Source organism: Trichoplusia ni, chromosome 8, assembly GCF_003590095.1.
Source record: "Trichoplusia ni isolate ovarian cell line Hi5 chromosome 8, tn1, whole genome shotgun sequence".
NCBI classification, from domain to species: domain Eukaryota; kingdom Metazoa; phylum Arthropoda; class Insecta; order Lepidoptera; family Noctuidae; genus Trichoplusia; species Trichoplusia ni.
Genome location: NC_039485.1, coordinates 6,509,301 through 6,523,055, shown reverse-complemented (window position 1 = coordinate 6,523,055; position 13,755 = coordinate 6,509,301). Strand labels below are relative to the sequence as shown.

General features: G+C 34.4%; 1 protein-coding gene across 11 annotated transcripts in view; it reads right to left on the bottom strand.

Moving 5' to 3' along the window:
• LOC113496438 overlaps positions 1-12,868 on the bottom strand; it is a 63,803-nt gene extending 50,935 nt beyond the window's left edge. For 3 of the 11 annotated variants that reach the window (XM_026875647.1, XM_026875648.1, XM_026875649.1), the window contains exon 1: positions 6,541-7,036. In XM_026875647.1, the coding sequence (XP_026731448.1) occupies positions 6,541-6,688 (148 nt within the window). In that variant the 5' untranslated portion in view covers positions 6,689-7,036. Of the gene's footprint in view, positions 1-3,857; positions 4,469-4,644; positions 6,104-6,540; positions 7,037-9,328; positions 9,395-9,588; positions 9,919-11,989; positions 12,453-12,759 lie in introns of those variants that run through there. The other 8 variants (XM_026875658.1, XM_026875657.1, XM_026875653.1 and 5 more) reach the window with 7 other exon arrangements.
• Between the last annotated feature and the right edge of the window lie 887 nt (positions 12,869-13,755).

Sequence of the window (13,755 nt, the reverse complement as noted above, 5' to 3'; positions counted from 1 at the left end):
TCGTTATATAAGTAGATGCTCTAGGTTGATACAATAAGGAAACTAAAATTACTATTAAAATCACTAGACCGGGACCATTTACCACGTTGTAAGGACACGCTGTGTACGGGAAACTAGATATTAAACGATGCCTAGATTTATTGTGCGTAAAATTATATTACCTATCTTGCTTATAAGTATCATGTTCATGAGCACACCTTGATGTAGTTAAGCTATTATCTTCAGCATCTTCATTTCCTGTTTCCAGTAATAGTCTAGCTGTTTTACGAGTACTATCTACTTAGTACAGACTAATAGGTATAAGTAATTACATAATTAAAATGATTGATTTACATTATGGTCTTTAAGAAGTTGTGGAATCGCTTTTGCTATTTTCTAAACTAAAGAAAAGATTTTTAAATTAAAAAGACGTCGTTCATATTATAAGAGAAAATATAACTTACATACACATAAGCGGATAAAAAGAGATGTCATGTAACTTTATAAAAATAAATGTGAAGTTCGTGTTGGGGGTTCACCTGAGTCAATAGTTATTTGTGTCGCAGCCGACAGTAAGGGTAGATTGTGAAATCGATTGACTAAGGAAGCCTCTCCCCTACGAGGGTGTCAAGGGTAGCCCCGCAGACAGCTACAAGAAGCCGAGCGACGTTTTTAATCTCAGACAGTTTGAAGAATGTCTTATCGTTGATCAAATATTTGTCATTGCCAAATCTTATGAGTAGCTACATTTTCTTTGTCAACTTTCACGGCTGCATGCAAGGCAAGGGTAATAAAATTTACTTTAGAAAATTTTGAGAAGATATGCTTTAAATAGATTTGTTTTATAATTTTAAAAGTGGGACAAGTTCAAAATGCTTTCTTCGTAATATTTTTTCTTCTCTTATGGAATATTTAGGTACGAGAAAATGATGACGATACGTCAAATCTATTATCTATTTTTAAATATCTACTAATAAAAAGTGGAACTATTAATCACTAAGTGTATTGTAGAAAAAAAAAACAGAATCAATTTACTAAGAAAGTAGGAAGTTAGTAGGAGTTGCTTGCGTGCTTGTTTCTTATTTAAGGCGATTTACTTAAGTAGCCCGATATTGAACCAATAAAGTTTACGAAACAGAATTATCGTTATAATCTTGTTAACCATAACAATATAACGCCGTAATCAAACAGAATCGTGGTAGCTTGCTGTTGAAAGAACAATGGGAGGTTTGTGAACAAAGCATAAAAAACCTCTTCTTAAGTGTGTGTGCACATATTATCAATATTGTTCACGTAATGTCCACATTTCGAATCTTTAATGATTTTTCTGAGGTATGAATGAGTCTACAGTACCTATTGATAAGTGAGAAGTGATAATATTGACTACATCATTTGTGTTATTAGGTAATGCTCACCAACTGTCATGCTAAATTGCCTTGCCTGAGTCACTGTTCTCATAACCATTCGTTGTTGAACGATGTAGAAGTAACAACAATTATTTCATGTCTAACCCTAATGGATAAGCCCGATAGAGTATAAAACGCCCCTACTTTGCTAGAGGCTATATGTTGGTGGGGAGCTGAATCATTGTTATATTTTAATGGAAAACAGTGTTCAGCCAAGTGGGTATTATTACTTTATTCTTTTTTACTGGTTATAAGATTTTTATTCGAGTTTTATTCACCACTTATTTTGATTGTATAAGGAGGCACTATTGCTTTTGGAATACAGTTAATGTAATGTAACAGATTTTGGACCCGACCAGATACAATTTGGATTAAGTAACCGCGTAGAAATACTTTATATTGCAGTTTGCATAAAACTATGTGTTTGAAATAAATATTCGTTGATATAAATTACCAACACAATTTTTTTTTAAGCATTGTTTACTCCGTCATCAATTGAGAATGTCTTAAAACAATAATGTATACAGAGACCGTTGCATTCAAAATCACACATGTTTCAAATAACGCTCGTCTCCCATACAAACCATATGGAAGATGTTTTATTGTACGTATTTGTGTACGTGATGAAACCGCGCCCGACCTCGGCCGGCTCAATTGCGCCAACGAGAGGACAGGACAAGTCATCGTAATTTAAATCATTAGAACGCCAGAGCCTGAATTCATTCGGCGATAATGCATCGCGTGTAATGACTGGCCTAATCACAACAGCCGGTATCGTCGGCCTCCAGCTTCTGAGCAAGCAAAAACTTCTGTTTGTTCGAAGAACTAAGAATATACAGCAATATAGAAACTCTTCATACTGTATAAGAAGTCGTAGGAGCTTTGTAATAAAATGAATTGGTGTTATCAAGTACGGCTAAAATTAATGAACGGCTAGACAGATTTGCCAGTTTTGGTTTTAAAATTCTAGAGAAAACTTCGATAATTCTAAGTATTACCTAGTACCTGTGGCGTTAGCGAATAAAATCTATGTCAATATCTTATTAATGTTCCAATTTGACATTGGCCAAAAATTGTTCGTTGCTACCCTGAGTTAGAATTGAGCCCAATAAAGGCAATACGATTGCTTAACACATGGAGCCAATACTATTATCAGCCTACTCAGTATACAATAATTATCCTAGAAAGATATTTTGTTTTCACCCGACTTCAAAAGGAGGCGGTTTTCAATTCAGGAGTTTGTTTTTTGTCTTTACCTTAGAATTTAGTACTAGATGAACGTAAAATAGCTGTAATTTAGTCCCGTGTGAATTTTATGACGTTTTGATCAGTAGTTTTTAACTTGAACCCGGTTGTATGTTTTGTTGTTCAAACAATAATAATTTTGACCTAGGAATGTATTTTATGGTGAAATTTGTTTTACGACATTGTCAGTGGCCATGTACGATAACGTACAAGATCGCAACATTGATAGCGTATCTCTACAACTCGTATGGAATGATAAGTCATACTTTCTACAGCTCACATATTTTTCTTTAAGGTATAAATGTTGAACGAAACCTTTGTCTGAGTAATGTAAGTTATAAATACGTTTGTTTGCATGTCCTTATGTTTGTTAAGTTAAGTGCAAGTCGTGTCCTTGGTGTACCTTTTGGCATGATGGTAATTTTTAGTTACAAAGTTGAAATATTTAAGACTGCATATAAATGTATGATTTATGTTTTTAAGGTCATTAAAAAGCGGTGATGAATAAATAACTTACATGTGTCATGTCTATAAATTGTAATTGCAACATTTACCTAATAAATCTGTGTATTTATTCCTTTCTAACAAAACTAGATCAGAATTATGTATTTTATTAAATCTAGATACTTTAGTTTGTTTACTTAAAAAAATGTATAAACAATATCTCCTAATTTTTAATTATGATTAAGGTTGTGTTGTTTTTATACCAACCTCCTTTAGAGAGTTAGAGAAACTTCGGTGGCCTTTTCAATATGTCAACTAATTGCGAATTCACAAGCAAATTCGTTATAGTTGACAAATTTGTAAAGCATTCTTATGAAAGTTGAAATTTTTTACATAAGAACAGCACATAAGCTGGTGAAATTCAACTTTCGAGTTTATAACAATAGCGTGTTAGAATATTTTCATTACAATTATTAGCCGTGCCAAATGCGACTTGACTTGGAGCAACGCTGTGAATATCATTGTTGAACATGTACCCGCATGCATTGGTGCACAAATGTTCTGTTCATCCACAACATAGATTGGGCACTTGATAAACACGTAGTTTGATCAAATGTTATTTAAGTACCCACAGCGTTTTTTAATGTGGGTAGATTTGGATTTATGTGATCTTAATTTACTACTAAGATTAGGATATTCATTAGTAAAACTGATAGGTATTATTAATTAGTGCACCTTTGTTAGTTGGTTATGATAAGTTTGCGCGTCAATAACAATATTTACCATTCGGGCGAAAATCTGAGTGTGTCTTGATCCGCATTTTCGTTTCTCAATGTATCCTTTATGTAGTGTTCGAAATATGTACACTATGGTAATTTAGGCACCTTCATCACTATACACTTTGACACATCGAGGGTTAAAACACCTCATATTTCGCGTCTACGATCGATTTTTTTATTGTAAGTCAGAAAGGATACAAGTTACTTAGAAAATTTTATTAACAACCACTTTCCACATTGTTTTTGCACGTGACAAACACAAGTAAAGACACTGCAACGTGAAATAAAAACAAGATTACAATACTATAATATTACAAGTAATGTGCGGCGTATCGCTTGATTTGACAGCTGCGAGCGCGCTATCCCGAATTCCCGGTCGGAATATTGGATGAATTGCGTGAATGAGCTCGGGTGCGGGAGTGAGACAGCAAGCGTCGTGAACATAGGCGCAGGTGGCCGGGTGCGAGTCGGGAACGGGACGGGATACAAATAGATCGGGATTAATTGGAGTATACTACGACCAACACGTCTTAACACTTGAATCAAACAACAAAACACAAAAGGAGATGTAATCGCTAAAATAATGGGAAATTATATGAAATCTCAAATATGCAATATTCACTGCTTGCAATCGAGTTATTGTAACTGTGGCTGATTACGCTCCATTAAATTTGGATAAGATATTTATAAAACCAAGCGATAATAGCTCAAAAGGATCAGATCAAGCAGTACGATGCACAACTTAATGTAATAATCATAGTATAGTATGTTAGAATAAAAATAAAACTGACGTTGTTAATCGGATCACGACTACAGCACCGCCGTGTAAAGCGTCAAACGCGCAGGCGCAGCGCCCGTAACTGACGTACGCATGCGCGCCAACTTCAGTTCGAACGATACGTCACGAGCCTCTCAATAGGAGTAGGGTGCATAACAAATACAAATAAGGGTCAATCTAACTTTGTTATTGTACTCTGTATAAATAATGCTAGCAGATGTTACTCGCTCAATAAAAAAAAAACATTTTTTTTGAACTACTAAAAACTTCGATTAATTTATTACCCGCGTCTGAATTCCTAACTTTTAATAGCGTATAACAAGAAAAAAGTTTACCTTAGTTTGCTAACTTGGCTAATTAATCTTGTAAACAAATAATCATAAAAAATATAACGTCAAACGAGTAATTAATTACTAAGTTTGCAATTTATTTTAATTAGTGAACTAATTAAAATCAATAAGGTTTACCTTTCTGTTTCTGGTAACTGAGAATGTGTATAACAAGCCGTTTTATAATGAGGTTGTAATTAATAAAAAAATCACGCTTGTTACTGTTTCAAACGATTCTAAGTAACTGAGACAGTTCGTAAAGTGTCAAAAAAATAAGATAAGGATTTTACCATGAGCCTTGAAAATTTCTACAAATAAGACATAAGGTCATGTACATAGGCTTCTGTTTGCAGTAGATACAGTAACACTGGCCGGCTAAAAATGTAACGGTATGTTCGCCAAATCAGTCATAACACAAAACTAAGTGAATGACCCCACAAATCGAGAGACCAATGTGGATTGCGGTTCCTCATTCCCATACTCCGTCTACAAGACTACGACATTCATTATACAGTTAATTGTAAGTAAAGCTGCATCGGACACTCATTCTGAAATTTATACTATCGTAAATGATCTACAAAAGACTTGGAGCGGTGGAGTAAGCTCCATATGTTTATGCCTTCAAACGGGAGTGAGCTAATTGATTTAGCGCGTATAGCCGTTTCGCAATAAAGTCACGTCAGTCTGTTTTCACGTATATTTCAAAATTGAAGAAGTATTTAATATAGTGACGACACGGTAAGAAAGTACTTCCGCGAAATCAGTAAATGCTAATCAAAATGCAAATGTTATCAGCTTGTTGAATCTAATGTACACTGACAGTTTAGACTAACAAATTCTCCGCCTACTCTTTCTATTAAGTATTAGTCATTATATTGCGACTACCTTTTTTGATTCAGACAAAGACGTGTAAGCCGGACATGGCGAATGAATTGCGAAAGAGATTTGCACGATGTGAAAAGCATAATAAATAATATAGCAACTGACATGGCCTGACGTTTGAAAGGCGACGTTAAGTTGAATTAAGACCTACATAAAACGTAATCTATCACATGGCTTAATAATTTCATTCGAAGATAAATCTATAAGTTGGTATCAAACAATGAGTATCAGCGCCATCTAGTAGCAGTGACTAAGCTAATCATTTCATCACCAATTTGTATGCTCTCGTAAGTCGTATCAGTAGCTGTTCAAGCGCGTTCGAAGCAATACGATTTAGTTTCCACGCCATTACACAGATGTCGTTGAAAGGGGATTTCCATTTTGTTTTGAAACTTGACACTGTCATACCACTTGGCATCCCACATGTGGTTACATCATACACAAACTAATGACCTTGGCTGCTAACAAATGTAAATAGTTCTAATGAACGGGGTATCGAGTAGATCAGAACAAACAATAAGTAAATCACAACATATTAAGTAGTTACTTGGACTGAATAATGATGCATCATTTGATGACAGCATTGTTGAAAAAGCCGATGTTATCGGTACTTTAGATTGTAAGGGTATTTTGGCGTAACTTAAAAATGGTTTCTTAGAAAATAATCCAGAAAAAAGACAAGAATGAGAAAGGGTTACCTCTTCGTCCCCTTCTTTTTCGCACTCGCTTTTTATGCTTCCGACGCTTTTCCTTTTTTGGTTCAAACTGTTCTAATTCAATTTTCCCATAAGCACTTTTCGCCATTTCAAGTATTTGCCCAAGCAAACACAACACCAAGGCAATCATTTTCACAGTTACTAGCACTTTTCACTATAATCTTGATCTATTCACCTATAACGTTATCTTAGAGGCACTTGTTTTTTCTTTCTCTTCTTTATCTTCAGTTCATGAACGAGTTCTTTATTACTTTGCCGAACGGTGTTATTAATTCCAAAAACAAATTTGTTTTTGATCGCGGCGTTAGCTAAACAACACATCACCTTTGCTTGTTTTCAGTAATACACTGATGCCGAGGTCTTGAGTGCTCTCCAGGTTTATCGTAAGTGTGGGAGTAGAAATGTTTTTATCAAGAGGTTATCAGTGTTTTACGATGGAAAGACACAAACATATGGATAGCTGGACGCATCTCGCGACACTCAAGCCTTGGCGTGATTTCTATATAAGGCTAAAAATAAACGCCACAAGCGCTCTATCATTTTTAATCAGATGTTGCCTAGTGCACCTCGTCGTTGCACAACACACAAACAAAATATTTTTTTTATGTAGATCGAACAGTCAAGTATTTTATTTTCTTGTGGAAAAACGATAATTTATATTTTATCTGTTCACTTTAAGGGCTATTGTAAAGTACTTTACCACGCCTCAGCGCTTCTCGACTGGCATCAGTCACTGGAAGTCACTGAGCTAAATATTTTCTATTCTTCCTATTAGAGATGCTCTACGAGTATTGAATTACAAAACAATAAAAGGTCTACATAAGCATTGCAGAAAGAATTTATACTCAATGCAATGATAACAAAGGTATCCTGTGGGGCTCGATAAAAACAATAGTCGGGTGAGTAAGGAAGTAGCAACAATTTGCAAATGAGGAAAGATCGTAATCAATTCGATGCGTGTCAAATTTCAATTGAGTAGAGTCCATCTGACTTTTATCCAAATTCAAAAAGGAAAAAAGAGGAAATAAGGCTGTGCGTCAACTTCATATGGATTAGCCTGCGATTTAAAGTTTAATTTTAATTTTTAGCGCTGGTTGTTTTGAAGCCGATTTTTGGTGTTAAAACAATAGAATGATAGAAATCTTTTGCAGAACAAATGAAAACATTTTAAATGTTATAAACGGCGCCTGACAAAATTACAAGGAAACTTGAATGCGAAATCAACATACATTACATAATTTACAGGAATAATAACGTGCGTGTTATAAACGAGTTAGTTATTCTTACTGTTGTTAAAATTAACGTTGCAGAGAATATAATATGTACTTAATTATCCGTTACCGAATTACATAAAACTTCAAACTTCTCGAGAAATAGGATTTAGAACTCATTAAAAGATTTGAAACGCGAAATGAAGGTTTTGGTTTTCTAAAGAAATATTGGTGGCGCCTAAGAAAACAAGAATATATATTATTAAACTGGGTTAAAAATAAATTTAACGTCATGAACTTTTTTTGTAGGCGCTACGTGTGAAAGATTTGGACAGCTCACAAATCGAAACAACAAATAAACAGCTGATACTTAATTACTAAAATAAAGTTAAAAAATATTTTAAATATGTAATTCGAGTATTTTCCCTTATCCTTGTTTGCCAGTATTCCCAGAGCGCTTAATTAAGGAAGTTACTCTCGCATTTTGCCTCTAGCTAGGTTAGAGACTCGTTTTGCTAAACGCAAAAGTCCTTTTTAGAATTTCTTATTTTAAATCAACATAAATGTTATTTCTAAAACAGTAGGTACATTAACGTGCTAACGAAGTTTAAATTACGCATTTCAATAGTCTAAATTTCTTCGTAGCGCTAATTTCTTCGCAATGAAAGAAGTACCTAGGTTTTGTGCAAAGAGTTTTTCATAATCTATTATTGTGTCAGTATTAAGCCTGGTTGGCAACTAGTTTTATTTAAGATACTACGTAAACTAATTACATACATACATATGTATGTTGCATAGCGTGTTACTTTTGCGTTCAAACTCAATCTAATTGTTCTAAGGCCAAACGAGTTGCACTTGTTTTTAACTTCGATCCAGTTACTGGGGTATAGAAAACAGGAAAAAAAGGTTTTCATACAAAATCTTTCAATATATTACAGAAGTATTTGTTATTGTACTATCTTAAAAACAAGTTTCGTCCCAAGTTTTTTTGACAAGAAACATAGGATATGTATGATGAAGTTAATTTGTTAAATAATGTTTTTAGTAGAAGATCGTTTTAGAATACCAAAAAATCTACACAAACCGCGTTAGTCTGTTCACGTAGATATTAAGTACAGAATTAAGGAAACGACATTCGTGACATCCGCACTGGATACGCCTGACTAATTTTAAGATAAATTGATTGAAATAACGTATTACTAACAAAAAATACTTCTCCGTGAACCAAAAAGTAATCTAAGTATAGCGTGACTGTGAAGTAATCGCGGAACGAAAACTGCATATAAAGTAAGAATTTATAAGACGTTAGTTTTTTTAGCAAAGTTTAGAATCAGAAATCTACATAATCTTAAATGTTATTGTAGTCAATATGTAGGTAGGTATATTATAAACCGCAATTGTGTCCCGAAATCGTCGATGCAAAAAATTCTCCCTTTTTAATTTTAGTTTGTTGTTAAGAATAATTTTTTTCTTTGAACTTTCTAGAGTGTAAAAGAAAAATATGTTTTAGGATATCACTAGTTTTAAATTGATATAAACGATGTTAATTTTGGACTCACCCAGCATCCTATTTACGTCTCCCTTTTCAGTCATAGTCGTCGTCAACGTCTTTCATGGCTTCGAATCTGGAAAAAGAAATGTCTTACTTACAATTCTACGTTATTTTACAACTCGTCATTCTAGAATTTGTACAATACCGTACTAGTATTATGGCAGCATAAAAATGGTCTATTATGTTCACAATACGTTTCAAAAGCATTCGAAAATGGCGTAAAAATGACATACTGTGAAAGGAGTTTGAATTCGCTACAATCTTTACCTTTATTATCGAACTGCTTTCACCCCTTGTAGCACAGCGTGTAAGCACAACAATTAACTACCACTAACACAAAACAGAACCATAAAAACTCACTATTTAACTATAACTACACTAACCATGTACAAACTATGTTATAATAACCACATTGTTCACTTCAAACTTAGTATTTTAGGAAAACTGTAGGAAATGTTGTAAAGATTTTTCCGATTGCGATGGAGGCATGTCGACGAGGGTTGGAAGGCGACTCTTACGGAAATGCACGAACGTCTCCGAGGGTGCCCGAATGCAAATACTACACAGAGATGAATCTGAGCTGGACTGACCCCTTTAAAAATAATTTGTTTATAGAAAAATCGAAGGAAAAATGAATGTCACTTAAACGCTAACATTTGTACCTTACTTAGTATAAGTAATTTATGTACAAAAACCTTAAAGGATCGTAGTTATGAAATTATTTTGAACTGGGGTAGCTCAGTTCGTGCCTGCATAGCACGGCAACTACCGCCCTGCAGAGAGGTCGACGGCGCCTCGCCATATTCTCCACGCATGCGCAACAACCACCCCAAGGGGTAATCACTAAAAACGATGTTACGTTCATTCTGTGTTACCACTCAAAAAACTTTATAAACCAAATACCTCTAGATTTTATAAAAAATGCTACATATTATTACAAGCATATTTTGTTACTTTTTTAAATAATTCCTTCGCTTTTCTTAGATAGCTGGTATGGCAATCACATGTGACGTATGGTCATGGCGCATTGACAGAAGTAGGGACTCCCAGGGCGTCTGATCAATAAGATGACGTCACACCATTGAGAAACAGACTATAATATTTTAGTGATGTTCATTGGGTGCTTCGCTTGAAGCGACGGAAATAGGCTTGCACTGGCAAAAATACGTATACATGGGATACATATTTGACTAGTAGTCATAGACTTTTAGCTATTTGTATTTCCTTAATGGAAATCTGACCGTCGGCATCGCTGTGTGTGTAACAAGCTTGTATGTAGAGCTGAAGTCAAAATAAGAATTTATAATGCGATTAGTCATCAGCGAGTGTTTTATTCACTTAAATAAATTCTGTTTTCACGACAAGCGTACTAAGTTACTTAAATTTTATTTTAAAGTCTAGAACGAGTCCTAATTACCACAATTTGCGTTTTTAATGTATTGTGTAGGTGGCAAACAATACTCGCGATTCTCAGGCTTATGAGACGTGTAATTGATACACGTTTTGAGCGTTGGACGTGGAAGGCTCCTTCAAGGCCGGCTACACTCCTCATAAGGATCACATCGGCATTCAATCAACTACAATAAACGTCACTCTAAATTCCAAGCAATTATTTATTCAGAGGGCAATTGTGATAATGCGACGCCATGCTACGACGTGTAGAACGCTGTCATTCTTCCAAAACCGCAATAATATTACCTACTTTAAGAAAAACTAGGAGGTAGACCTTGTACGGGATTGGGCTTCAGCTGGCATTTTAGTCGCAAACAAAAAGAAGCAGTTTTATGCATATTGTTTTTGTATTAACGTAATGATGATCTAATTTACTGATTCATTTATTTACAACCTGTTTACGAAAAACTGTTTTGCTAATACTCATTTTGTTTCACTGGTAATCGATTTTCGTAATTTGAAAATGAATTTCACTGACACATTCGCGATCGAACAAGGAAAAAAATATATATGGCCATATAAAAAAGGCGCTAGCTTTTAAGGTTTTACTTTAAAGGTTATCTGCCTTTCCTTCTATTGGGGTCACAAGTTCAGTTTGACAACGGTTTGACGTTTTACGATTCCGCCCAAATCATGTACTAGAATCTAGTTTGGTGATGTCAATCAACTTGTCTAGTGTTACATAGTATGTTTGTGAAACCAAATTGATAGCGATAACGATACGAAATCTTGGCAATATGATAATACCAAGTGTAATGTCCAAGTAGCTCGCAAAGTTTTATTGAAAAATTATTTAGACTTATCCGAGTTATTTTCCTGACTGAAACTAAATTAGTACGTAAGATTAAAAGTGATTTAGCGACAATATTTAATTGTGTTATAAATAGCTATTTTTCGAAGTACCATGACGTAAATTAGTCCTATCTTCTGCTACTATTAGATTTTATTGCATGATTGATTAGATTACGATTTTTCAAGCAAATAATTTGTATGTTACTTTGTACAACAACCTGAAAAGCAGACTACTGCGGCAGATTACAATTGAAAAAGAGCATTGCACAATCAAGAATTTATTGCATGATTTTTTTGGATAAGACGTCTAAAACAAAAGACGAAACATCTTAAAACAAACAAAATGCTAACGATCTTTGTAGTCGGAATATTATTTTTGATTTCAGTCTTTATTTTTAATCTGGAAGTAATAAGAATCGCATACCTAATTTGCCTCTTCATTGTGACAATACAATAGGGGTGAATGCACTTTAATGGTTTTATGTTCACAAATCAAAGTTCTTTAACCACACTTTGAACACCACAGAATAGTTCACTTTAGTATCTTTATGTAAAAGCAAAATTAATAGTTACCGTGTGTAACAACGAACAATTCTAACCAACTGAATGATTAAGGACGTTTTGTAAGACTTTGAAATAATTGCACTTTCAAACTAAAATGTTTCGTAATTTCATCCAGTTAAAAGTGTTTTTACTTTGCACACATGCTTCCGCCTGAAACGTACTCGTAGGTGATTCCAAACTTGTTTTACCGAAACAGATAGCATTTAATTAACACTAACAATTTTGGTTAATTTGCCAAGAATCGGTATTGATTAAATGCACACTCTTTTATTTGGTGGCTACGTTTTACTTTGAAATAGGAATGTACAGAACATTAGCACAAATACCCACATACATAATAACTACCATACATTTTCGTGTAGTTTTAGTATTTCTATGCCTTTTTGTAACTTTATCAAACTTAACTTTGAATACATTTGCTACTTAAAGTTGTTGATACTAAACTTGTTTTTTTTTTTGTAAAACTATCAAGCCGTTCCAACTATTTACACACTTTATAGTTATTTATAAATCAAAAAGCGACCGTAAGATTAACACACAATAAATTGGGAACACTTGGATCCATGCCACTTCCAACGTTATCCAAGGAATGCTATGTTGTTGTTGTGTTGTATCTACAAGTTTGCTTACGTTTTCGAGCACCTAGCGGAATTGACCTCCGCTCTATCACTGATAATTGACCACGTAATGATCGCGTAACTGCTGTATGAACGCGTGCCGACCGCCGAGCGAGATTCTCAACTGTTTTATTTTAAAGCTGGCTCCGCATACTTTGGCCGTGAAATTATTGCAAAGGTGTAGCTCGGTGTGTGATGAGCAATAGACAATGTCGTTCATTGACTGAGACGAGACTCTCGTGTTTTATTAATTGCCGAAGCTACAAAACAATTGAAGTATGAAATCCTTTTACACGGCCGCATCCATTCGAGGCTGTTGGAAAATGCGCAACTTAACTCATTTATACTGTATAGAGTAGTTCCTCCTATAGTAATCGTGCTATGAACTCGCGACACACATTCATTCTATAATCACCTTATCTTAAGCTAAAATAGACAATGAAAATAGTGTCAACAACTAATTATGCAGGTTGATCTGTAAATAACGCATCGTCTGTACGTTTAATTAGCAAAATTGCGTATGTGGTCTCTATCACGTAGATCACGAATATAATGACATACGGAAAAGATACGAAAGATTATTTGTACTGGCAAATCATTTAGGCGTGAGCAGATATGCAATGACTGTAATAAGGTATGCACGTGGCCGGTGACATATTTGTTATTTTTTTGCGAATGTCCTTGGTCTCGATTTAGTGTGACTGTTAATATAAATGTAGTCTTAGCCCTAAAATTAGTAAAATTTGTACAGTTTAGATTTCATTTATAGTAATCTCGAAAACACATTTTTACCTAGACACTAGAAAGTTTCAGACGAACCAAAAACTTTTTAGTACCTTTAATTAAAAAGATATACGAAAACCACCCTTTAATACACATAACACAAATATTATATTGCTTTTATAATTACGACGATCGATACGAGGAACTACAAATAAAAGAGAGCATCATTTAAGAAAAGACTGGCTCAAAATTAATACCTAAAAGCAATAGAAAGACTACAGGTAAT